The sequence below is a fragment of the Prionailurus bengalensis genome, chromosome D4 (genome assembly GCF_016509475.1).
Source record: "Prionailurus bengalensis isolate Pbe53 chromosome D4, Fcat_Pben_1.1_paternal_pri, whole genome shotgun sequence".
NCBI lineage: Eukaryota > Metazoa > Chordata > Mammalia > Carnivora > Felidae > Prionailurus > Prionailurus bengalensis.
The window spans coordinates 9,151,263-9,177,161 of record NC_057359.1 but is presented as its reverse complement, the minus strand read 5'-3'; the positions used below and the strand labels follow the sequence as shown (position 1 = coordinate 9,177,161).

At 43.7% G+C, this 25,899-nt stretch overlaps 1 protein-coding gene across 9 annotated transcripts in view; it reads left to right on the top strand.

Annotated features, from left to right (window-relative positions):
• Nucleotides 1-25,899, top strand: part of SMARCA2 (SWI/SNF related, matrix associated, actin dependent regulator of chromatin, subfamily a, member 2) — a 181,530-nt gene that overhangs the window by 42,119 nt on the left and 113,512 nt on the right. For all 9 annotated transcript variants that reach the window (XM_043565330.1, XM_043565325.1, XM_043565329.1 and 6 more), the window contains exons 8-15: nt 1,427-1,600; nt 3,924-4,094; nt 12,783-12,836; nt 15,775-15,905; nt 16,370-16,427; nt 18,571-18,671; nt 20,517-20,664; nt 24,457-24,620. In XM_043565330.1, the coding sequence (XP_043421265.1) occupies nt 1,427-1,600; nt 3,924-4,094; nt 12,783-12,836; nt 15,775-15,905; nt 16,370-16,427; nt 18,571-18,671; nt 20,517-20,664; nt 24,457-24,620 (1,001 nt within the window). The remainder of the gene's footprint in view (nt 1-1,426; nt 1,601-3,923; nt 4,095-12,782; nt 12,837-15,774; nt 15,906-16,369; nt 16,428-18,570; nt 18,672-20,516; nt 20,665-24,456; nt 24,621-25,899) is intronic.

Genomic DNA, 25,899 nt, shown 5'->3' with positions numbered 1-25,899 from the left:
ACTGGGGAGGGCGGTGGGGACAAACCATGAGAACAGAAAGGTCCCTTGCAACTCCCGTGTTCCAGCCGCCCCATGTGAGACAGGCCAGGCTAGGGAAGTGGGTGGCCTGTCCATGGGACTGTGAGGGGATCAGTGGAGGACCCTGCTTTCTGAATTCCCGGCAGGTGTCTTCTGCATAATCCCACGGCCAGCTGCCACCCCGATGGCCTGGAAAAGAAATGAAGAGAGCAAAACAGTTTTTGGTTTTTTTTTTTAATTTCTTATTTATTTTTTGAGAGCGAGACACAGAGTGTGAGTGGGGGAGGGGCAGACAGAGAAGGAGACACAGAATCCGAAGCAGGCTCCAGGCTCTGAGCTGTCAACACAGAGCCCGATGCATCGCTCAAACCTACAAACTGTGAGGTCATGACCGGAGCCGAAGTCTGAGGCTTAACTGACAAGCCACCCAGGCTCCCCAAAACAGTTATTTTTATAACGAATGTAAATACAGGCTCCTGGGCTTTTCTGGGGCCCCGTTGGAGGTTTCATAGGGGCAGAGTTAAAAAAAAATTTTTTTTTAGCGTTTATTTATTTTTGAGAGAGAGAGAGTGAAACAGCGCAAGCCAGGGAGGGGTAGAGAGAGGGGGAGACACAGAATGCGAAGCAGGCTCCAGGCTCTGAGCTGCCAGCATAAAGCCCGACATGGGGCTCACATCTCACAAACTGTGAGATCATGACCTGAGCTGAAGTCGGACACTTAACCGACTGAGCCATCCAGGCACCCAGGGGCAGATATTTTAAAATGTTCCTTCCTAGGGGGTTGGAAATATTTTTGATGCAGGATTTGATTTTGCATTAGAAGCCCTATAAATTGTGTTTGTTTTCTGGTGCTCGATTTAATGCCCCAGCTTCGTTTCATTTGGAAAAAAAAATGTTAGATATTCGTTGGTACACGTGTCTACTCCTGTATTTCAAAAGTAGATCTGAATTATGGGCGGCGATTTTCGTGGCTCCTCATCTTATTTCAAGTCACGGTTCTAAGGCGTTTAAGTTAGAGCAGAAGACGCATGACTTTTATAACCTGGTTCTCACTGAAAATACCCTCCTCCCTCGGGTTTATTTGAGGGTGATGTGCTTTACATTTCATCACTGCTGTTTTGCATGCTTCTGCCAATCCTTGATCCTGCCATTTTCATGGGGCCGTATTTTTTGAGGCCTCAGAGGTTTCGCTTCCACACACTGGCGCCCAAACAAACTTTGAGAGCCTTTTTCACCAGCCCCATAGCCCACAGCTCAGCTGCCAGCACACATCCCAGGGCACCTGTCCCCCAGAAGATTCTAATCGTCCACTCTCATGAAGCCAAAGTGTGTGCTTTCTTGGGCTACGCTGAAACCTCATGGGAAATAGACTTTGAGTATCCTTTTCTCCTCCCTTTGGATCCCGTAGGAGTACCTGAACAGTATTTTGCAGCATGCAAAAGATTTTAAGGAATACCATCGGTCTGTGGCCGGGAAGATCCAGAAGCTGTCCAAAGCAGTGGCAACTTGGCACGCCAACACGGAAAGAGAGCAGAAAAAAGAGACAGAGCGTATCGAAAAGGAGAGAATGCGAAGACTGATGGTAAGGGGCTCGCTTCCCTGCAGGGACCCCGGGAAATGGGGGTCCTCACAGGCACCCGTATTGAGAATGGTAAATATGCTATAGCAGGGGGTGAGTAAAAGCGGCTTCTCAAACATGTTAACACGCTCCTTTGAACCTTGTATGGATGGAGTAAGCACATCTTCTCTTTCCTGGACAGCACATACCACGAATCCAGGACCACGGCTGATGAGTCGAGTACTTGCCTGTCCTGGGGCAGCATTGCTGTTCAGATTATAGCTTCTCACATAAAGACGGGTCGTACAGCTTTCAGGAGTTGTATTTAACAACCAGATCGTCCTTTGTAAAATTTTGCGTCTTTGAGACTCATGATACAGGTTGCTTTGCATGAATGTGTCATGAAGTTATATCTTGGACTCGAAGAAGGTCTGTTTTTTTGAAGCCTCTGGTGTTATCCTTTTTTTTTTAATGATAGAAATTTCTCCCTAGCAGTATAAAAAGTGATTTTTAAGTTAATTTTGAAATGTTGCGTTTTTGGTTATAGCTGTGTTATTGTCAAAGGCTACCCACGGGTCATTACATTTATGCTATTATTTTTTAATGGATATATAAATACAGAAGGGATTGGTTTACATCATTGGCAAGGGTGTTTGGTTTTATTGACCATTTATTTTTGGAATTGGACCTCGGAGCACACCATGGAATTTTAAAAGTGTGTGTGATCTATAATGATATGAGACCTGCAAATTGTACCTGGGACATAATGCCTGAGAATAGGATGGAGATAAAATCATTAGCCTTGGCCCATAATTACGGACCTGGAAAATTCCAAGTGACAAGGCCTTTCTTGGTGTTATTATGGTTTGAATTTTTTTCCCCACTAATTTTGTGGATTCCAGAGACTAAACACCATGTTTTAAAGAGCCCTGTTTCCAGGTATTACTAAACCTTAGATCTCCTCCAACCTCCCTCTGCTTTTTCGGGAAGGAGACGACTGTCCACGAGATTTCTAACTAGCCAAGGAGGCTGCTTTGTAGTAATTTGAGCAGTAAGCGGTCAAAATTTGTCTGATTCAACTGGAGTGAAACTATATTAGAACTTCAGTAACAGATTGGTTTGACACTAATGATTAGGCATTTGCAAATCATTAATTTTTGCAATTAAATGATGGAATATACAGATAACAGGGAAACTGCAGTTTTTATCACTCTTTCTTCAAGTGAGATCAACCATAACCAAAAGCAATTAGAGTTATAATAGCATTTGAGGTTCACACTCATCCATGGGGCAGACAGCAGCTAGACTGGGTTATAAAACGGCTGTCACTCGGGCACATGCTGGAGTGGTGCCCCTGGACCAAAGATCCCCAGCTTTTGCGCAGAGTGGAAGATTTTGTGGTATGTCCCTTTTTATCCTGCGCGTCACACGAGGAAAATATTTTGAGCTGTCCTTTTTATTGGGATGCATAAAAGAGATTTCTCTTGAAATGGCCCAGAGTACATCAGAGTTTTTATTGCATTTAACCTCATAATGTTGCTTAATGGGAGGTAGAGGTGGAAATTACTGTACCTGTTTTATTACCCAGCAGTATCAGACTCCAGGTGCTAAATGACTCGCCTCTAGTCACGTAGGCCTGTCGCGCCATGCCTGTCAGTGACAAAACTCCCCCGAATTTGACTTTTCCTATCAGCCGCGGTGTTTGTGATGCTTTTACGTATATGAAGTTATACTTACTACACTTACAGTCCATTGGCGTCTTTGCCATTAGAAATACTTACTGAACTATTTCTGAATGAAAAGATCTTATGTCTGGAATTTGCTTCAGGACGTTCTAGCTTGGGACTGGGGAGAGGACTTGAGGGAAGGGTAGCCGTGAAAAGGGAGTCCTTGTGAGTTAATTCCTGTTGCTTGGTGTTGGTGATATGAGAGATTATACTCTCCTCTCTACTTTCAGTTGTTTTTGAAAATTTCCAGAATACAAAGTTAAGGATACACTTTGGATGACGGATTCTCAAATTTTATCTGTGTGTGTGTGTGTGTGTGTGTGTGCACGCACAAAGAACCTTAGAAGAGCAAAGAGCTGACTTTGAGGACTTGCACCACATAAGTAGTGTGGTTCGGTGTCCTGACTGTTACGAGCCCGCGTGTCCTGGGATGCAGGCATGGCGCCCCCAAGCGCACCCCAGACCCGGATTGTGCGCCGTAACTCACATAGCCTGGATCCTTAGGTTGCCCGCACTCACCACCGGTCAGAGTTCAGACCATGAGGGGGGCGGATGAGTGGCAGATGGAGTCGTCTGCCAATCTTTATGGCGCCCTGACCATGTTCTTCTTTCCTTAATAGGCTGAAGATGAAGAGGGCTACAGAAAACTGATTGATCAAAAGAAAGACAGGCGTTTAGCTTACCTTTTGCAGCAGACTGATGAGTATGTGGCCAACCTGACCAACCTGGTCTGGGAGCACAAGCAAGCCCAGGCCGCCAAAGAGAAGAAGAAGAGGAGGAAGAGGAAGAAGGTGAGCGCCCTAGTGAGTCAGAGGAGAGGAGTGTATGGTCAGGAGCCAGTCCAGGGCCCTTTAATACATTCTCCTGGGGCACCTGGGTGGCTCAGTCGGTTAAGCATCCGACTTTGGCTCAGGTCATGATCTTGCGGTTCATGGGTTCGAGCCCCAAGTTGGGCTCTGTATTAGCAACCCAGAGCCTGGAGCCCACTTCATATTCTGTGTCTCCCTCTCTCTCTGCCCCTCCCCTGCCCATGCTGTGTCTCTCTCTGTCTCTTAAAAATAAAAGAACTTAAAAAAACATATATATATGCATATATACATGTATGTATATATACATATATATGTGTATATATATATATGTGTGTGTGTGTGTGTATGTGTGTGTATTTACTTGTTACTGCCCTAGTGGAAGAATCAGATATTTGAGTTGCAGAAAATGCTTACCCAAAACAGGCACAGTGTCAAAGAGGTGATGAGGCACACCAGACCACAGGTCGGAGATGAGGGTGTAGCCAGTAGGATGTTCCAAACTGTAACGGTTCTGTCCATACTTTCATGGTTCCATACAGTGTTGAAATATCAAGTGTATACGGTCAGTCAAAAAGGGAAAGATGTGAGGGCACAGAAGTATTTGCTTAAGTTTAATGCCAGTGTGGTAGGGCGATGAAAATTAAGAAGGAATGCAGAGTACAGATGGAAAGAGCCTGAGAAAGATGTTAAGAGATGGCCTTGGGGTACTTTCGAAACAGATTTCAGTCTGTTTGTTTGAACGGGAGACAGTGTCAAAGTGGTTCCTTCATTCAGTTCAGCTGCCCTGGTGTCACAGTAAGGTGAGTGTCTAAGGCAGGGTTTTAGGTTATTACAGAGAACAGTAAATAGTTTTATGTACAATATAACCTAATTATATTGCACAGAAAGTGAAGAGTAAGATTTAGAATTTCTGCCCTGCAGATATTGTACCTCGATTCAAGGGCAACCTGCCAGTGTAGACCTGTGAATACAGATCCTCTCTGAATCCTGAGTGGTCTGGTGATTTGGTTCTTGGTTCATGTTTTGTTTTCACGGCACACCCTGATTGGCCTGGGCACACACACCAGCAAGAAACAGGAAGTCTCGGCCAGGGCTGTGAGGATTGAAGATTGGTGCCATTTAATCATTTATTCCGTGCACTGAATAATTGAACGCAATGTTTTTCAAAAAATAATTAATTTCATGGCTCCTGAATTCCCATCCCTGCTTCATAATTAAGGAGGAGGAATAAATGATTGAGAAGGTGCCTTCTTGCACCTGACTTCTTTAGTAGAAGATAGCTTCCCGCATTGTGAAGAGCGCGCAATGACTCAGGGCTTGGATTTAGACATTTCGTCGTTGAGCGATCCCTCATTTTCTTGTCAAGGTGGCATCATAGACTCTGCAGAATGCCAGCTCCCAGTTTCTGACTTCAAAAGACGCTTTCAGAGTCAGAGAAAGGCACATGGGCAAACAGGTAGAAAGAATTCTGTAACATTCCACAAGGGGACCCCGTGAAACGGCAGTTTTCGTTTTTCCTAGTCCGGAGCTGTGTTTTGCAGAAGTGGCCAGGAAAAGGTCACTGTTGGTGTTCGTAGCAGTAAAATTCAAATTCTACTTGGTGTGTGTGTGATGTAAAAGCTGAAGGGTCCCCGAATTGAGCTTCTGGCTTATAATTAATGGATTCCTGCCATGGTATTAGATTGTTATATCATCGTAGGCAAAGAAAGATCTCTAACTGAGTGATGGGGATTATGCCTTTATTTTTGTGTGAATCTGTATAGAGCGGGAACCTGTCACACTATTTTTCACGATGCTGCCAACTTTGCATGATCTATAGATTGGCTCTCTACTTCCAAACTCTTAGCTTCAGGTTTGCTGATAGCATTTATTCTTTTCTCTTTTATCCATTTGTTTGACGAGTATCAACTGAAGCTAGGCAGCGGGCTACACGTTGGGGGAGAAAGAAGGCGATGGCAAGGAGAAGCACAGGTGCCTTCTCAGTTCCATCAGAGAGCGAGAGGCAGGTAGACATTAATCAAATATGCAACCAGGTACATAATGATAAACCATGATGAATGCGGAAAAGGAAGCCCCAGGAGTCAAGTTGGGGGTGGGGACTGGTTTCCTGGCAAAAGAATAGTGGATACCAAAGCAACTCCCTCCTGTCTGCCTGGTGGGAATCTCTGGGTGGCTCTGGCTGGTTATCTCACACGATTAAATGTGCAGAACCATTAGTTGATCATCAGCCCTCTGCCTCCTTCCCGGTGCTCTGTCAGGATGCCCAGCATTTGAGCACACCCTGCCCTCAGCAGGACTGGGGAGGACCTGCTGTATTTCTTTCCGGGGCCATCTTGCTGGGACAAATGGGATAATGGAGGAAACAAAGAAACCAGGCTCCTTCCTGAAACCTGTCTCTTTCCTGGGGCTTTGAGACTTCTTTCAAAGCAAGTTACACAATTGCAGATGCACCTTTATTCAAGTGCAAAGCAAATGGATGCTTTCAAAAGCTGATTATTTGACAGTTTGGATTATCTGTAGTTCTTCTTCCCTCCATTAGAGTGAATGATTGAGATGGCTCCTTCCAGCTTCTCTGCTGGGGAGGAAGGCTGTGTCCTGAAGCTTAAAAGTTCTGCGCTGACCCTTTGAGAAAGCATTTTCCCACAGAACAGTATTATGCTGTACCTGTCTGCGGTTTGTTTGTTCATTCGTTTGTTTTTAATGAAGTAAGGCATCAATAAGCCTTTATTTTGAGAAAGTCTTCTTTACCCAGTGGACCAAGAACATTGTGCTATAGCAACAGGTATAGGACCACTCGGCTACAGCTGACTGTATCTACACTCCTGTAGATGAGTGTGGTTGACCTTGTAACTTAAATGGAAAGGGATCAATTTTTTTTTAATTGCCCCAATGTAACAGAGAAGTTCTCTCTCTTTCTGGTGGAGTTTATTGTGTTTCCTTGCTATTGGTAAACAGGAGAGTGGGTTTTCTTTAACCTGCCTTGACCATGTTTGCTTCTCTCTTCTCACCATCAGAGCTGCTGCTGTGACGTATAACATTTATAAATCATTCTGGAGCTTCTCGCTGTGGGTCTGGTCTTCCGTTAATGCCCTTGAAGTGGAGGAATAGGAAACGAAATATATGTATCTACCTAGGTGTTAGAGGAGGCATAATTTGTAAAGTATGGAAATATCTAATTATGTGAAACCAGTCTTTGCAGTGTGACAAGATTAATGTACTCTGATGTGCACTCTGCATGACCTTGAGGTCTCTGTCCCCTGCCATGATCGTTCTCTTAACATCTGCTGGGTGACTACAAGGTATAAAAGGGCATGGGGCTACATAAGGCCACCAGGGTGTGTACAAATAGGATTGAGCATACTAGAGTAGAAAATTGAGCCACTGTCTAATAAATCACATTAGTCTGCAGACTTTTAAATTTCGTACAAATTTGCTTTCATTCCCTTATAGAGTATTTCATTAAAAGACCTATTACCTCGTGCTTCAGTCTCTGGATCTGTAAGAAGGTGATAGGATTACATGGCAAAGTGTATCTAAAGCATTTAGTGGGGCCCTGGGCAGCTCAGTTGGCCGAGTGTCCGACTCTTGATTTCTGCTCAGATCATGATCTCAGAGTTTGTGAGATTGAACCCTGTGTTGGACTCTGCCCTGACAGCACAGAGCCTGCTTGGGATTCTCTGTCTCTTTCTCTTTCTCTCTCTTTCTCTGTCTCTCCCTCTCTTTCTGCCCCTCCCCTGCTCGCTCGCTCTCTCTCTCTCTCTCTCTCTCTCTCTGTCTCAAAATAAATAAGTAACTTAAAAAAAAGCACTTAGAGTATAACCTGGCACAGAGTAAGTGCTCAGTTAGTATTAATTATTTTATGAAACAATTTTGCGGTATAAATGTAGGATAGTAATTGTTGAAATGTGGTTATAGTTGTTTTTTTTTTTAAATAAAATCTTCTCTTTCCCCATGCTGTATATTCTCTGTGATGTTGAGAGAATAAATGGCTACTTTATGTATGTATGTATGTATGTATGTATGTATGTATGTATTTTAGTTAGGAGCAATTAGGTAAGATGGCTTTTAGGACAGTGACAGGTTCTTTGCCTGTTGAGGCATGTAGTAGGAAGTGAAGATTTATTCTTTGTGGTGGACCCTGCCTATCTCTCTCTCCCTAGCTCCTACAAGGAGAATTTTTTAATCATGAAGCCTCTAATTTACGGTGGTTCCTGGTGGTAATAAGGTGGCCCTTGCAGGGCTTTAGAGTTCTTCCTTCAGCTGTGGTCAGGAGCCCATGCCAGCCATCCCCGACCTCCCTCACCCAACCTACTGTCAAGACGCGTGGTCGTTTCACAGGCTCAGCTTCCCGAGCTGTTGACTTCAGGCCAAAAATAAATATTTAATTCCCTCTTCCAAAGTCTTTCGATGGCGTGTATACCAACAGAACTACACCCTTGCTATTAATTTGTGACATTTCTTGGAAACTCAAGATGCTAATAAGAACCGTCCAAATCCCATGGGGGACTGTTGGGTCAAGTACCTTTTCCATCGTAGTGTTCAGTTTTCCTTCCAGAAGTTCTTTAATTCTCTTTCTCAGAAGACACTGTTAGGAGTAAATCTCAGGACCGTGACATATTGGAGGGGGAGTGTTTCTGGCACAGCATACCACATTGGTCAGTATGGTAAGAGGAAATGTGTTTTCATCCTTTTTAGATATCAACAAATCAGAAAAACCTGTTGGTATAGTTTTTGGTGAAAAGAGGCATCAGATGCAAAAGTATAGTAATATTGTTGAGACACTTGTTTTAAATTCAAGCTGCTCTCCACTTCTTCTCAATTCTTCTGTCTCTCCTATTTCTCCCCCCTCCCCCCAAGATGATGATGTACCCCCACGAGGACAATTTCACAGGTCAAAGAAAAGTTCTAAGAAATTCTGGGCATCTGAGTGTAGGGACTGTGGTCAAGGTAGGTGAATGCAATGCCAGCGTGATTAGATTAATTTGATTAGCTCAGTATCAAAATGGGTGAAAACTGAAGTTTGGATCAGAGTCCTGCTTAACTGGATTGACCAGTTACTTGAGTCAAAAATGTTGGAGTTGGTTTTCTCTGCAGAGTACAAGCACAGTAATGTGCAGTTGCCTGTTCATTTGATATTCTTGGGTATTTTTTATTGCTTGATCACCTATCTTAATGCTCAAAGGTCCACTTAAATGACAGTAAAAATAACCCAAGTGGTTTCTGAAAGCTTAGGTTTCCACTGAAACAGAATGAGTCTGTAAGATGCCAGCGCTCTTGAACGTTGTTTTAGCATAGTGTAACAACACCTGCTGGGGGATAAAATTCATTCGCTTCATCATACAAATTGTAAAATTGTGAAATATTTGGTAGAAAACCGTTTCTTTACAGATCGAGGCCGTTCGTGGCCTATGTTGGGGTAGTGATGCGAAGGAAGTGCCCCGCTGAAGTTTATTTTCCTGGGTGCGGGCTTACACAGGATTTTCACGTGTAGGGATTCCTTGGCCTCTTTGCGCCCATTGCCAGTTATCTCACATAGCTTCTGCAAGGAAAACAGGTAGCAGTGCGCACAGCTTGGTGAACATTCCTAAGTGGAATTTCTAAATTGCCATTGGCCTTGGGCATTGGGAAGCCACATTGTTTTTAGTTGTGAGTAATTTGTTCCGTATCCCCCTCCATCACTAGGTGAATTACACTCCTTCCTCCCTCCAGCAAGCATAATTTGTCCCCAACGTTTTGCAGTTTGGAAGAAGCCAAGATAGGGTCCTTTTCGTCCTGATTAATGGATGAACTACAGTGTTGTAGGTTTTTTTGTAGTTTTTTTGTAGGATTGTTTTGTTTTGTTTTTAATTGATGGAGAAAAAAAAAGCTCAGGCATCAGCTGGTAACGTAGGATGTGTTTGTAATCATGTGATGGAGATAACTGTATATGAAGATTCCTCAACTGGTGGGAGACCATGGTAACACCAAGAGCAATCTGTTTGGAGTTAACATTGAACCAAGAAAAGGGATGTTTTGTGGGATTATTTACTTATTTATTTATTTATTTATTTTTGTGGGGGGTGGGTGGCCAAGATAAAGCACCAGTGTCACGGGAGATCCAGAGATCACCAAACTGAAAGAATCCAAAGCATGATGGGAGAATGTGTTGTCTCTTGCCATAGAGTAGACTGCCACCTGGCTTCCACCTTGTGTAATAGCAGCAGGATTGGGTATAAATTCAGGGCGTGCCAGTTCTGTGAGGAATTGTGTGTGTGTTCTTAACTAATTTTATGGTTTGCAAATACATTGGCATGTAATTACAATAATGATGATTCATTAAGTGTGTGCTAAGTGGATGCTTCTTTATTATTATTATTTTTGGTGCCTTCCTTCCTTCCTTCCTTCCTTCCTTCCTTCCTTCCTTCCTTCTTTTACCAAATATTTATCTAGTACCTTTTACGTGCCAAGACCCCTTGTCAGTGTGGGGATATACGTGTGACAAAACAGACAGAAATCCCTGACTTCATGGGATGAACCTTATGAAGCAGTTTCAGGCAGTGCTATAGCCAGTCTCACAGACATAAAGGAGTAGTCTTCAGACAGTCATTGAAACTTGTGCGTTGTGGAGGTTGATGCTAGGAGTATAAATGTATATAACAGTATATAATGGAACACTGGATTGTACGTACTGAAATAGCGATCCTTTCCGGCCTCAGCCCCATGAGGGAGGGACTGTTACTGTCCCTTTTTTACAGAAGAGGGAAGCACGACAGAGATTTGCTCAAGATCACATAGCTCAGATCTCTTGTTCTTAGTGACAGAGCTGGGGATTCAAACACTGGTGGTCTAACTCCAGAACCAAAGTTTTTAAATCTAATCTTACATTGCCTCTTGAATTTGATATTATTTTTAAAAAGAGTTTAGAGGACTTAAAATAAAGGACGGGCCTGATTGTGAGGCAGTTTTTAGATAACACTCTAGCTAGTCAAAGCATATTCATAGAAGAGTATCCTTTAGAATGGTTTTGATTCTATTATTTATGGTCCTTCAAGCTTTTTAATGTACTATTCATTGAAATGGTGATCCAGTTCCACTTGCTAGATATTGGAAATTGGCTTATTCATTGTCTCATTTGATTTTCTTTGTTGGCCAAATTTGTAGCTTATTTCTGATTTGTATGGAAAGAATGGTGGGATTAATTGACTTTCTCCCATTAATTAAAACAGTCGCCTGAGTGTAGTGCCCGAGAATTCCAAAATTGGAACTCTTAGGGGCTGGTCACATGGGTGGTTTCTTTTCTGGGCTTTTCTGCCATTGTTCTCTATATCCTTCGCCAAGATACAGAGCCTGGTGTCTTTTTTGACGCTCATCACTCCTTTGGAGTGTAAACGTTTTTCACGTTGGGGCAGCATACATAGAATATTAAATTCTTGGGAAATCATAACCAAAGGGAGCATTTTATTTCCTGCTCTTTGGTAGAAGCACTGCAATTGTTTTTTCATGCCCTTTGCTTTGGCATACGTACGTACATGTATTCCTTGTAAGACAATTTTGAAAGAACTTCCCCAAAATGTCAAACGTTTATGGGATCTGCATTTCTTCAGTATGGACAAAGGGTTGGATTTTGAACATTGCCTCTCAAAGCTGTTTTGTCAAGAGACAATTGAGTTATTTTCATGGAAAGCAAAAATGTATTATATAATCAATGCCTTAAGTAAGCAGAGTAGAGTTAATATCGATTCTGTATCATTATATATATTTTTAATTAACTAAAGAGCCCAGGGGAGGAAAGCTCATTTTCTTAAATGTCTTGATAAAGGAAATGACTGAAGTTGTTTTTTGGGTTTTTTTTCCTCACACACGAAGAGTATAGCTTTCCAGCAATAACTTTCAAATAAGGATTCTGAAAAGGTGCTGGAAAAGATTTCCCTTGTCAAAGAGGTTGTTATAAATGTAAGAAATTTGAGACTCTTCTGTGTTTATTGCAGATGAGACTCTCTCGGGTATGCCCCAAATGTGACATAATCCTCACTTTTCATTAGGCTGTCTTTGAGGCACATGGAGGTTAATGGACTAAGATATTGAAATATTTAAGAAATGGCAGGTGACGGAATTTGTCATGAGATCACAGTATCTGTATCACATTTGCTCCTAGTACCCACCGTAGAAATACTGTGTATTATGAAAAGCCGATTAGGTTGAATGGAAAACATCCAGAGAGCTCACAGGATTGTTGTACGATTCTGTGTTTTTATGACCCAAGAGCGGTTCCGAGTTTATTCGTGATGGACGTTTTTAGAAACCTTGCCAAGGAACGTGGAGCCAGTTACATCAGGATTTGTCTTCCCAGTGCCAAACAGGGGAAGGACATTCCACGTGCTGACCTCAGCCCTGATGTTCTCATACCTTCAGCATTTTGGGTCCTGGAAGACTCGACCCACAAATCTTTGGTGTGTGCCAGCCTTGAATCATATGTGGCTTTCAGTAACTCCCCGCAAGTTGCCCGTGAAAGACACACCTTGTCTCAGACAGCGAAGAGAAATACAAATGAAAGGCATTAACACGTAAGCTTTGTTGGATGATGATGAGTGGCGATGAAGTGCTTTTTTATACCACAGCACTGCCACAAAGTTCTTCTTGTAACCGTCTTCTTGATTCACGTACACCTGACATCTTGACCTTGCTTTGCAGAAGGCTGAAGAGATTGCCGAGGGAGGAGAGTCTGCCCTGGGACCAGACGGAGAGGTGAGGCGTTTTGCACCCATTTCTGCTCTGTTCTGCTCCGTGAGTCCCCACCATGCCCTACGGCACCGTTTTCTGTGAATACCAACGTTATTTTTACTCAGCTATTCATTTCTAAGTAAAAATAGTAGTACATTAGCATAGTTGAAAATTAGAATAGCATAAAAGGGATATACTGGAAAGGCATCTTCCGTCTCAGACGAAGTTTCTTGTGTACCTTCTGGAATCTTCTGTGTACCTATATGTTTATGAATGTATAGCATGTGTGTAAGAACCTTAAGTGATTGTATAATTGCATTTCCCCAGCAAATGATACAGAAACATAAAATATGACCCAGTTTCCTTAGTGTATTACTAAATTGAAATTATGAAACTCTGTAAACAATTTGCATATTTGGTTAACTTATTTTTTGACATTGTGTGTAGGTTTATGATAGGGCTTCTATGTGTGGAGTCATCAGCACATTCCTAAATGTTATTTCCTAGGATTTTGAAAATTCTCCTGAATCATGAGAACACAATTACTTATTTATTGGACTTTTTTTTTTCTCCGAAAACTCAAAGTTCTCTGCCAATGATTTACATGAGGAGGCATACATACCCCTCTCCACAGCCGAATGGGAGGGAGTATGTTTCAAACTGTCTTCTCTCATGGATTCTGATAAACCTGCTTGGGGAACCCTTCTAGAATCACTGTACATGGGAGGCCTACTCTGAATGTGAACATCCTGGATCCAGAGAAAAAGGTTGAAACCACTTTTCTGTACAGAAACTTCTTGAACAGTAAATGTGGCTTAACCACTGTAATCTATCACAGGGAAAGAAAGGATGGGGTTAAGAGTCTAACGTGTAAGGCCCTCTCAGTGGGCCATTCTAGGGGAAGAATACCATATATTGGAGCACTTAGAAACCACTCGGATTTGTACTAGCCCCCAGCCTTACCTGAGCATGCCTCACAAGGGTCTATAACTAACAAGCACACAGGGAGAGATTTAACGCGTTAGCAGGACAATGCTCTTACGTCTTATCATCTCTTGGGAAAATTAGCCACTGATCTTGGGCTTGTGACATGCACCTTTTTTTTTCTTTTAATCTCAACACATGTGCATTCTGTTTGCTCAAGTTGGCAAAGTGGACATCTTGCTCAGTTTGTTTTGAAATCATGTTCTTACACTCTGCTGTGCTCATTCAGTGCTTTTTGCCAAAGATCTAATTCCAGCTACAGTGATTCCCAATTTTCTTTGAGGCATGACATAAGAATGAAAAAGCTATATTATAATAGTTCAAGGTAACGTAAGCTGACTTTTCCGAGGGAGGCGATAGCGACTGGTAGGTCTTGATCACATGGGTGTGTAGATGACCTTTCACATTAAAGAGAAAGAAACGTCGTGCGTGCAAAGTAATGGTGTTCACATGCATCGCTTTAGCACACATAAAAGAAAAACAAAAAAGACAGTTTGGAGTAATCCTTTTCTATTTTTAAAGCTTATTTTGGTTGATAATCATAATATATTGTTTTTTATTCTTACAGTGTTTTCTTAAAGGAGAAGGGAGAAAGAACTTTTTTTTCTGGTCATTTTTTAAACAATTTTTTTAAATGTTTATTTATTTTCAAGAGAGACAGAACACACGTGGGGGAGGGGCAGAGAGAGAGAGGGAGACACAGAATCCAAAGCAGGCTCCAGGCTTTGAGCTGTCAGCACAGAACCCAACGCGGGGCTCAAACCCACAAACCGTGAGATTCTGACCTGAGCCAAAAGCGGAGGCTCAACCAACTGAGCCACCCAGGCACCCGTCTGGTCATTTATTATAAAGATACGTAAGATAAGCTACTGTATACTGTTTTTCCTACCATTTATATTTAACTTCAATTAAGAACAATTTAGGAAAAATCCTTTGGAATTGATAAGTTCTCTAAATATTGAATTTTATTACCTTTAAGGAGAGAGGTAACTTGAGGACTCCTAAAACATCAAGCATTTCCAAACCAACAACGTCTGGCCTGGGGGTCTGCTCCTAGAGGTGACGTCACCCTGTAATGAGTTGCACGCATTTGCATAGGATTACTCCATTTTTACGCCTCTTAAAAAAATTTGTTCTCTGAAGTAGGTTGAATGCAGCCTCTGCAATTTCATTTTTTTCTCCTAATTTTCTGAGCAAGCCATTTTTCGTTGCGAGTCTAATAATGAACTTCAGCTCAGTCTTGGCCAGTTCACCAGGTTTCAGATGAGCAGAGCTTTTTGCTTTAAAATCCTACTCCTGGCACCCGTGGCTGCATTAGATGCCAGGCCATTTGGTTCTGCAGAAGCTTAGACTGGCCCCTCATGAGGTGACAGTACCTTTCTCTGTTCCTGTTTTCTCAGAAACCATGACTTTGCAATAGTTGTTATCTGGGGAAGTATCATTTGGGGGTTGAGGGTTCTGAGTTGCAAATGGCAAAAATCAACCCTGCCAGATTTAAGTGAGAAGAGAATATGTTAATGGGATATTGGGTAATTCATTGGATCTCCAAGAAAGCCCGGAGAACATGCCTCAAGGCTACAGCCAGCGTTGAGCCGAACAGCTCGACCACGAGACCTATGGCTGACGTTGGGAGTTGGGCAGGAGCTCCACAAGGCCACTTGCTGTGCTCTGCCCTCCCTCCAGCATGCCTGTTCCTGCTGGCTTCCCCAGCTTTTTGGGTCCCTATACAGAGCCTTGGTGAGTGCGTCCAGTGGATGGAGCGGAGGTCTTGTGCTGGTAGCCTTGCTATAAGAGAGACTTCTTCAGTAGGAGGTGGTATTCCACTTCCTGCCAGGATTCCATAGGTGGTGAACTTTCCATTCACAGAAAAAGGGTTCAGATGCTGGGCAGCCAAAAGGCTGAGAAATGCCCAGCACAGAATTGGGAGGCTGTGTGAACACCAAGCAGTGATGTGTATTTTTTTTTTTCTCCTTTCTAGCCCATAGATGAAAGCAGTCAGATGAGTGACCTCCCTGTCAAAGTGACTCACACAGAAACTGGCAAGGTCCTGTTTGGACCAGAAGCACCCAAAGCAAGTCAGCTGGACGCCTGGTTGGAGATGAATCCTGGGTATGGCCTAAAAGCAGAAATACTGGGGGAGGGGGCACCTGGGAGGCTCTGTCAGTTGAGCGTCCCACTTCAGCTCAGGTCATGATCTCAGAGTTCGTGAGTTTGAGCCCCGCATCAAGCTGTCTACTGTCAGCACAGAGCCTGCTTCAGATCCTCTGTCCCCCTCTCTCTGCCCCTCCTGCGTGCTCTCTCCCCCCCCCCCCCTCAAATTGAAGCAAGCAAACAAATAAAAAAGCCAAAAAAACAATAAAGCAGAAGTACTGGGCTCCTTTGGCTTCTTAGAGTTTTGTGCTCCTTGTACAATCTTAGAACTAAAACAGCATGACCTTTACCGATCTGGTTAAAGTTATTTCACCTGCATCTGTCATTTGTGCATAGAACATGCTAGTTAGGTCACGGGTGTACATATTGTCTTATAGTTTAAACAACTAAGCCCCCTCTCGTTTGCACTCCTTTTCCTGTAGTTACGAAGTCGCCCCCCGATCCGACAGCGAAGAGAGTGATTCTGATTACGAGGAGGAGGTATGTAGTCACCTGTGTTTGGAGTGTATGGGTTTGAAAGTTAATGGGGGAGGCATCCGTGTCTGTGTCTGTCGCGTCTTCCTCCAGTGTTGGCCTTTGGGGGACGCCTGGGGCTGAGGGATGAGCCAAAGCCGTGATGGCACAATCCCCACGGTACAGTGACTTCTCAGGGGCTCGTGGCCAATGGGGAAACTTGGTGAATTCTAAATTTATATGAATCCAAGAAAACACAAGCTGACATTATGTTGGAGGGGACAGAACGGTCTTTTGGGGAGAATTGGAGATGGTTTACTTTGGGAAGGCAGCGCCTTGCCTTAACTGGTTTGCCCTGAGACTTAGTCACCTAAAGGTTTCTGCAGTCCTGTAAGCCTTAGAGTGTATTTGCAGTCAAACACCTGGAGACTTAGACGAAAGAGCAACATGGGCTTGTTTGAATGAGGTTATTGACCCTCTTGGTTTCTCTTTAAACATGATTCTGGTTTGAATTCCTTGGATATACCCATGACCCAAGGAGAAGCATGTTTCTCAGTCTCTTGGAGGGAGCAGTCAGGACATCTAGAGCCTGGGATGGTAATTTTGGACACTTTTAACAGAACTTAAGAAATAATAGTAAAGGTTTTTTTTTTTTTTTTTAGATCAACTGCAAAATGATTAATAATTACATATAGGAGGGTTAAAAGAAGACTTTTATCTCCTTTATGAGAGCATTGTTATTGAGTGGTCATTAATTCTGTTTGCCAGCCTTGGAAGAATCTTGGTTCACAAAGTGCTGTGGCATAGATCCACAGACTGGGTCATATAGCCCACCAGAGTTTTAAGACAATTGTCATTTTCTTCTGTTTTGTGGGCCCCCCCCCCATTTTTTTCCCCAAAGGAATCTACCATGAACACTTGTTAACTTTTACAAAGAGCAAAAAATAATAAAAGTTATGTTGAGGAAAAATAATAAAAGTTACGTTAAAAAAAAAGCACCCCATTAAACTGCTTTGGGTTGCATGCTATTTATTTTTTATAGGCCACTTTTGTTCCAAGGTCTTTGAAGCTTACAAAATCAATTTTAAAAGTGTTTCTTGTTTACTCGGATGAGTATGTCCATAAGTGACCCATTGGAAGCATCTTGTCATTGAGTAAGAGAACCAGGGAGGGACAGAGATGAGATACAGTAGGCTGCCGAACCCCCAGCTATCAGCCCAAGACTGACCCCTGCAGACAGCTCTAGGCAGCCGGGAATAGAGTGAACTCTGACCCAGGGGTCTAGAAACCCCGAGTCCTCATCTTGGGTCTCCCACTCATGGTGAGTCATGTTCCTCTCAAAGAACTTCATCCCTTGCCTGGAAAACGAAAGACCTGTACTGCCTCCTTGCCAGACCCCCAGCATCTTAATGATCTGTTGTCCTAGGTTTGATTGTCAGTGTTAACATCATGTCAGTTCATATGTTTTCATTTAGCAGTTGTGGGAAAGCATTATTCTCTTGAAACCTGTTTTTAAAGAATTTCTCCTGGACTATCTGGAAGGGCTGAGCCTTCAACACCAGTGGTTGGTAGTGCACATAGCGAAGCTTTCAAACAGATCAGCAGATCATAGTACACAGTTGAGAGGTGGTGATAGTGAGTCCTTTGCCACGTTATTGACAGTTTTAATCTAAATTCAGAAATATGTGATGTGAAGTAGTCACAGAAGGCAGTGTGTTCACAAGCTCCAGCCCCTCTACCTTGAATGCATGGGGGACGACTGGCATTATCAGAGAGCATTTTTATGAGAAGGATCATAGTAAGCCTCTAAAGTCTGGCTTTGGAGAGAAGGCTCTAGAATGTTTCTAAGTGAGAGAAGAAACAGTCTGCAGGACTCTGATAACCAAACAATGATAAATACCCATCTGCCATGACTTTTCCATATTCATTCTTGGGAGTGAGTGTTCTAAGGGATCCTCAGAGGGTTTCTCTTATTCTCTTATTCAATGATTTAAACAGAAATGGAATGGCGTATTGCCTGGTTCAGGTAAGTATTACATTTACTTCCTCCCTTAATTGTGTTTCCTCTGTCGGTGAAGTTGAGTGCCACCCAGTCGCTTTTCAGAAAATCCTACCATCGAGGTTCCCTCGCGAAAGTGGACTCTTTCCTGTGTCTTTGTTCCCTCCCCAGGATGAAGAAGAGGAGTCCAGTCGGCAGGACACAGAAGAGAAAATACTTCTGGATCCAAACAGTGAAGAGGTTTCTGAGAAGGATGCCAAGCAGATCATTGAGTGTGTATCGCTCAGTTTTCTCCCTTGTCAGTGTGTTTCAGGAGGATTGTGCTTTATGGATTTTCTTGTAGCAAATTTTGTCTAAGGAAGGAGGCCGACCGACCTTATGCCCACACCCCACACGAAATGAATGTGGCGACTGAGGTCACCCACCGAGCTTTGGGGGCTCATCTCCTTTCTTCCACCCAAATCCCCATCTCCAGCTCAGCATCACTCCTGGGCTTCTGCCTGACCTTGGCCTTTGGTGCCAGGACTGAACTGATCAGACCAGCCCTACTAGCTGGCTGCTCGGCTGCCCTTCCCACCTTGACACTCACCCTGAGCCCCCCCCTCCATCCCATGAGAAATACCATTCCCTCCTGGTCCCTGCTAACCCCCGTCCTGCCCGTCTCCACAGCACCCCAGGACCCCTCACCGCCCTCTTCTCCCAGTGTTCAATTGCTGGCTCCATTCTTCACCCCAGCCATCCTCTGTGTCAACACTTTGCTTGTGTAGCTCTAATATTAAGAGAAACCTTGGAGGAAATAATATGCAAAATACAACATTTAAAAAAATTTTTTTAATATTTATTTTATTTTTGAGAGAGAGAGAGAGACAGAGCGAGAGTGAGGGAGGTGCAGAGAGAGCGGGAGACACAGAATCCAAAGCAGGCTCCACGCTCTGAGTTGTTAGCACAGAGCCTGACGCGGGGCTTAACCCATGAACCATGAGATGACCTGAGCCAAAGTCAGACGCTTAACCGACTGAGCCACCCAGGTGCCCCGCAAAATACAACATTTATCTATCTATCTATCTATCTATGTATCTATCCATCTATCTATCTATTTATTTGTTATTTAAACATTTATTCATTTTTTGAGAGACAGAGAAGAGAGCACAGCAGGGGAGGGGCAGAGAGAGGGGGAGACACAGAATCCGAAGCAGGCTCCAGGCTCTGAGCTGACAGCTCAGAGGGGCTTGAACTCATGAAATGAGAGATCATGACCTGAGCCGAGGTCAGACACTTAGCTGACTGAGCCACCCAGACGCCCTGCAAAATACAACATTTTAAAGTGATGAGGTTTCCGGGCACCTGGGTGGCTCAGTCGGTTGAGCATTCGACTCTTGGTTTTGGCTCAGGTCATGTTCTGATGGCTTCATGGGTTTGAGGCCCGCGTCAGGCTGTGTGCTGACAGCCTGCTTGGGATTCTCTCTCTCCCTCTCTGTCTCTGCCCCTCCCCCACGTGCACTGTCTCTGTCTCCCTCGAAATAAATAAATATAAATTTTATTAAAAAACAAATAAATAATAAAAGGGATGGGTTTTAAAAGAAACACCCAGAAATAGGAAATAGGTCCCACATTAGGAAACTTTGTTTTCTCAGTCTGCCATTCCTCCTTTACCGAAGGTCTAGAACCCCACCCCCACCTTTGATGGTCCTCACTGCTTGTGGAATAAAATACCAGCTGGTTAACAAGACATAGGAAGCTGAAACCGGCCTGTCTTTCCTATCCCTTTGCTCCCTCTCTCAGCTGCTGGGCAAGCTCATGCTCGTATCCGTCATTGGAGGTCAGGCGGGCCTGCACGCAGACCCGGATTCCACTATTTATGTGGCCCAGACAAATGAATTAACCTCTGTGAGCCTACAGCTCCCCACAAGCATAAAATGGGGATGGACATTACTCAGTCTACCTTGCTAATTCTGTGAGGGTTACAGATCGTGTATTTGAACTAGAAGACAGGAAGTAGGTATTTGAACTAGAAGACAGGAAGTAGGTGATCGATACACCGTACTCACTGCAGCTATTTTAGGCTCCCCATTCAGGCACCAAATTATCTGAGGATGATTCTCCACTCTCTGTCCCAGGACAGCGAAGCAAGACGTGGATGATGAGTACAGCATGCAGTACAGTGCCAGGGGCTCCCAGTCCTACTACACGGTGGCCCATGCCATCTCGGAGAGGGTGGAGAAGCAGTCCGCCCTCCTCATCAACGGGACCCTGAAGCATTATCAGGTAATGGGTGTGGTCTGTGCCCTCCTGGCAAGTCACAGTCTTGTACCTAATTTTCGTCGGAGTGGGTCTTGCACAGGCGCGTGTCGATTGCTTAAGAAGTTTGGTGATGGGGAGGCATTTGGGGTCCCATTGTTAAGATGATTCTCTTCCGTGGTGCCTCCCATTTTCGTTTCAGAGCACTTCCATTTTACCACCTGACTAGGGCATACCCATTTTCTCTTCCATGATTTTCGGGCGAATTGCGTCTTAAGGAACATTTGGAACGGTTTTCTTGTGGGTCTCTGCACAATGGGGAGCCCAGCCACATTCTGTACGTAAAGGAACATCTGTGCCTCGTCTTGAAGTAAATGAAGCATTTTTTTCAAAACTTGCAGTGGTGGCTAGAGTTTAATGCCATGGATTCAGCTTCTGGGAGCCGCTGTCTACTATATTTATGCTTTTTTTAAGACACCATAAAATGGGGAGCTCTGGTGAAAAGTATACTGTAAACATAACAGACGTTGCATTTGACCTGTTGGAATAAGGTCAGCTCCTGTCTTCTACCTCCTGCCACTTTGGTGTTTCCCAAAGTGGGTTCCTTGGAACATTTGTCTCAGGAGACGTACCTTAAAAAGAAAAAAAAAATGTTCTGTGGTCAAATAAATATGGGCAATACTATCAGCTGTAAGTAGGATTATTGCATAATTTAATATCGCAAATTTGGATGCTTAGGAGCGTGTATAGAAGCCCTTCCTATAAATACCAGGCATAAGCCAGGACTATCCTGAGCCAAGCAGACATATGGGCACCTTGGAAGTGACCCTCCTGGTAAGCCCTGCTGTGCAGGAGCGCATTCACGACTCTGCAAAAATAAACGTGTGACCTATGATTGCACATCAGCATCCTGCAGTGAAATAACTTTAACTTCCTAATCCCCAAATTTCTTTGACCACCAAATTTTATGTTGATATATCCCCTATTAACATGCTATAAAATTAGTATCTTTTGGAATATACCTCAGGAAGTATTGGTTTAAGTTGTCAGACTTCTTGGACTCGGCTCCTGTAAACTTTTTTTTTAAATTTTTTAAAAAATTTATTTATTTTCAAAAGAGAGAGAGCCCTAGTGGGGGAGGGGCAGAGAGAGCAAGAGAGAGAGAGGGGGAGCGACACAGAATCTGAAGCAGGCTCCAGGCTCTGAGCTCTCAGCAGAAAGCCTGATGAAGGGCTCCAACCCACAAACCATGAGATCATGACCTGAGCTAAAGCCAGACGCTTAACCAACTGAACCACCCAGGCGCCCCTCCCCTAAACTCTTAATACTGGGCACTGTGCTTGCTGCCATTGTCGGGGGTGAAGGTTGCATTGCCCATTGCCACAGTCCCCTTCTCGGTTTGAATTAAGGTGCCAGCAGTCTGTACCCACTGCTGCTTTTACATCACCGGTTCAAGTATCAACCTGATGTAAAAGGTGAATTAGTGATATTGCGAGAATAGTTTTGACCTTGGGGATGCTCTGAAAATCTCCCCAGCAGGAGCCCCTGGAGCACACTTGGAGAACCACTGTTCTGGCTGTAGTAAGGTCATGGTTTCTTCAAAGACCATGCTATTTTCACGAGGTTCCGAGTTGTTTTCATCGTGCTTGGCATAGATGTCAACTCAGTTTGTTCTAGTAAACTGTTGTCGGTCTGCACGGAGAAGATGCATACTTTGGAATATTCATAAATCAGTGTTGATGCCACACTGATTTCCTCCCGCCATCCAACACCTTTCTAATCCCCTGACATCACAGTCCTTTCACACCTGTCTCCCCGGTTTCCGGTTGTGCGTTTCATGCCCCTCCTCCTCTCCAGGCCACTGTAGATTTCCTGAGCATGCGCATCAGACCCCTTCCGGGTTTTCGCTCCACGGAGTTGCTTCTCACAAAGCTGCGGCTCAGCTCCTTCCTGGATCTCTGTCCACACATTAGCTTTCTGTCACCTTGCTCCTTGGCACATTTTTTTGTGTCATTAATAGTTCTGTAACCCTGGCACTGTGGATGGGGGTGGAGGGGAGGCTCTTCTGCTGCTTCCCAGGAAAGCCGCACAAGTGTGCTTCGCTGGCCGAACCCTCCAGTTCTGCGGTCTAGGGAAATCCAAATCCCTGCCTACAGTTTCATGACTTTCTAGTCTCCTGTGCTACCTACTCGTGCTCCTGTTATATCTAGGTTGAACGCAGATGCAAAATTCAGCCCCTTTGCCAGTTTTCGTTAAAAAAAAAAAAATCCATTAAACCACTGTTTAAATGCTTTTGGCATTTAGTTGACTTTCCAAAAGGTCTGGTGGTCTCAGGGTCCTCTTGCAGTCATGCAACCCCTCCCACCCGCCACTGTGGTGGCCATTCATTTCCCCTCTTGCCTTCTCTATCTTTGCCCGTGTCCTCAGAGCCCTCCCTGTGTCTCCCATCTCCTGGTGTTGCTGTCCTGCAAAATCCTGTAGGATGATTGGGCGGCTTGCATGGTACAAGGTAGCCCAAGTGGCCTATGGAGGTATTTCTGCAGACCTGCTCGATACAATTGCATATATGTGCTAGTACCGTTTTAAGTAAGTTTATAGTATTTATATGTATGCCACATACTTTCAAGCACTTCTTAGACCATGTGTATGTGTGAATGCCTTTTGTCTCCTCTTGGACTGGAAACTTCTGAAGGGAGGCATGCATCCTCCACACCCCGCATCTGTCTTCTCTACCTCGGTGCATGGTCCTTTGCACAGAACAGTCACTTAATAACTAACGAAAATCATTGAATTACTCACTTTGTTCTTACATAAAATAAATTAAAAGGAACATTTCCCTAAGTATAACTTCATCAGCAAGCTAAATTGGTTTCAGCAGATATGCGTATTTATGTGTTTGTATATTTATACACATTTACTTCTGTGTAATATGTAATACATCATCTAGGTGAATAGTTCTATGCATTATGTAACATGTAAGTGTGTAAATGTATATCACGTAAATAAATACATTAAATTGCTTCTACCATTGAAATCCAACATGTGTGGGATGGTAGTGGTATTGGTGGTTGGGGGAAGGAAGTGGAGCAGTTCCGTATTTTCACCCAAGCTTTCTTGTAGTTAACACAGGAACCCCAAAGCCACATCTCTGGTGCAGAGCTCTTGTACTTTAAAAATCTGTGGGACCTGTTTGCAGGTAGTCAGCTTCCAGTGCGCTGCCCATGGGGGGCACCCACATTGCAAAGTGGTGCCTGGGAGCTTTTTCTCCACCAGGAAATGTGCTCCTGTGGACCTAGCAGCGCGCCCCTGGCTCCCCGGTCACCCTGCTTCCTCCCGGAGGGGATCCTGCCCCGGGGGAGTCTCTACGTTGCCAAGAAGGCTGTTTCTAATGATCTCTGATCTGTGTGCCAAACCTGCCTTCTGGTTTGTTTGTCTCTAATCCTCACATTGGCTTTTTGTTCTTGGAGTGGTTGGAATGGATTTTAGTTTGGGTTTTCTTCATTTATAATCACTGTGGAATGTCATATACTGTGAAATGCTAAGTAGGGATGAGCAGGAAAGCTGCTTAAAATCCCACCAGTATGCTGCAGCCCGTCATTTCTAAATCTGATTAACACTTAGCACCTGCCAAGCAGCCGGAATGATTACAGGCTCATATTTTAAATTCTTTTTGTGTTGGTGCTTCCCCCCACTTGCCTACTGTGGGAAATGCAACCTACGGCACCGAGGAGTTAAGAAGTCACAGCCTCACTTGAGTTGTATTAGTATTAATTACCTGTGCAGATCTTGGATAATTGAAGCAATTACTCTTCATTTCAGCTCCAGGGCCTGGAATGGATGGTTTCCCTGTATAATAACAATTTGAACGGGATCTTAGCTGATGAAATGGGGCTAGGAAAGACCATACAGACCATTGCCCTCATCACTTATCTGATGGAGCACAAAAGACTCAATGGCCCCTATCTCATCATTGTTCCCCTTTCGTAAGTAAAGTCATTTATTTCGCACTATCTTTCCCTAGGTTGTAGACTGCCCTCTTAGTAGCTCATCTTTGTTTTTTCATTTAAGGCAGAATTTTAGCAGGTCGTGGGATTACCAAGAGCATCTAATCTGGATTTAGGTTTTCACTGCCCACTCTCCCCCTCAACCCCCGGCCTCTTTGAATGGCTGTTTAAACACAGGACAAAGTGATTTTATCAGCCATTAGCCCTGTAGTCTACACAGCCTGCACAGGGCACAGTTAGGTCTTATTCATTGTGACACCTTAAGTGACTCCCGAGGTGGAAAGGCTTGGACATTTTTTTTTTTTTTTAAGATTTCTTTGATAGCTTTCCCTTGTCCCATTTCCAAAAGGTTGCAGAAATTCAAAAAGTATGTCTTATTCAACCTGCCTTCGCTGTATCTTTTAAAGCAGAAGCTAAATCACAGTCGTAACTGAATTTTGCATTAAACTGCCTTTGGTACATGCAGGTTAATTTCAGCCATCAGGATGGGTCTTGCTGTTCTCCATTCAGTTCCCAGAGCCTGGCCCACTGTGCGTCTCCTCAGAGGTCTTTCTCTGACTCTTCTGAGAGAAGGAATACCTGTTCAGAAGAGACCCCCTTCCAGAATGGGGTCTCTGGCTGTGGGTGTTAGATTACAGTTTTAGTCCCTGAGATCTTTGTCGATCCCAGTGTTGGTACAGTCTTGGACCTTAAGAAAAAAAGGATTCTGGTTTAGCCTTTGCAAATTCGGTCCAAACGAGGACTATTTATTTGCAAGCCTTCTGAATCTGCATTATCCAAATCCGTGGTATTTAGACATCCTTTGTATTATATCTACGTTTCAAGTATATATTTTGCTCTTTACCTATATTGTTCATGTTCAGACTCCTATATTACGGTGATGTTTTCAGGGATTTAAAAAAAAGGGCATTCAATGTTTTTCCCTTACTCTATCTTCACATATTTATTTAATATTTTCATGTGCTTTTTATAAAATTTCTTTTTCCTGACTCAACTTTTCTGTGCACTTACATGGCTGCTTCTAAAGAGTCCCCACATCACTCTGGCAATTGCTAAGGTTTTTCTTCCCCCTCTATGTTTATGCATTAATTTTTTTTTTCCTTACGAGATTTCTTAGGAACTCACACACACACTTGTCATGCTTTGGGGCGTCTTATCCTCCACTTATCTCTTATTTCCACACCTTTAAAAGAGATACTTAGTTGAGATAATTTATAGTCTCTAGCCCCTTTCAAGGTGAGGCCTGAGCATGAACAAG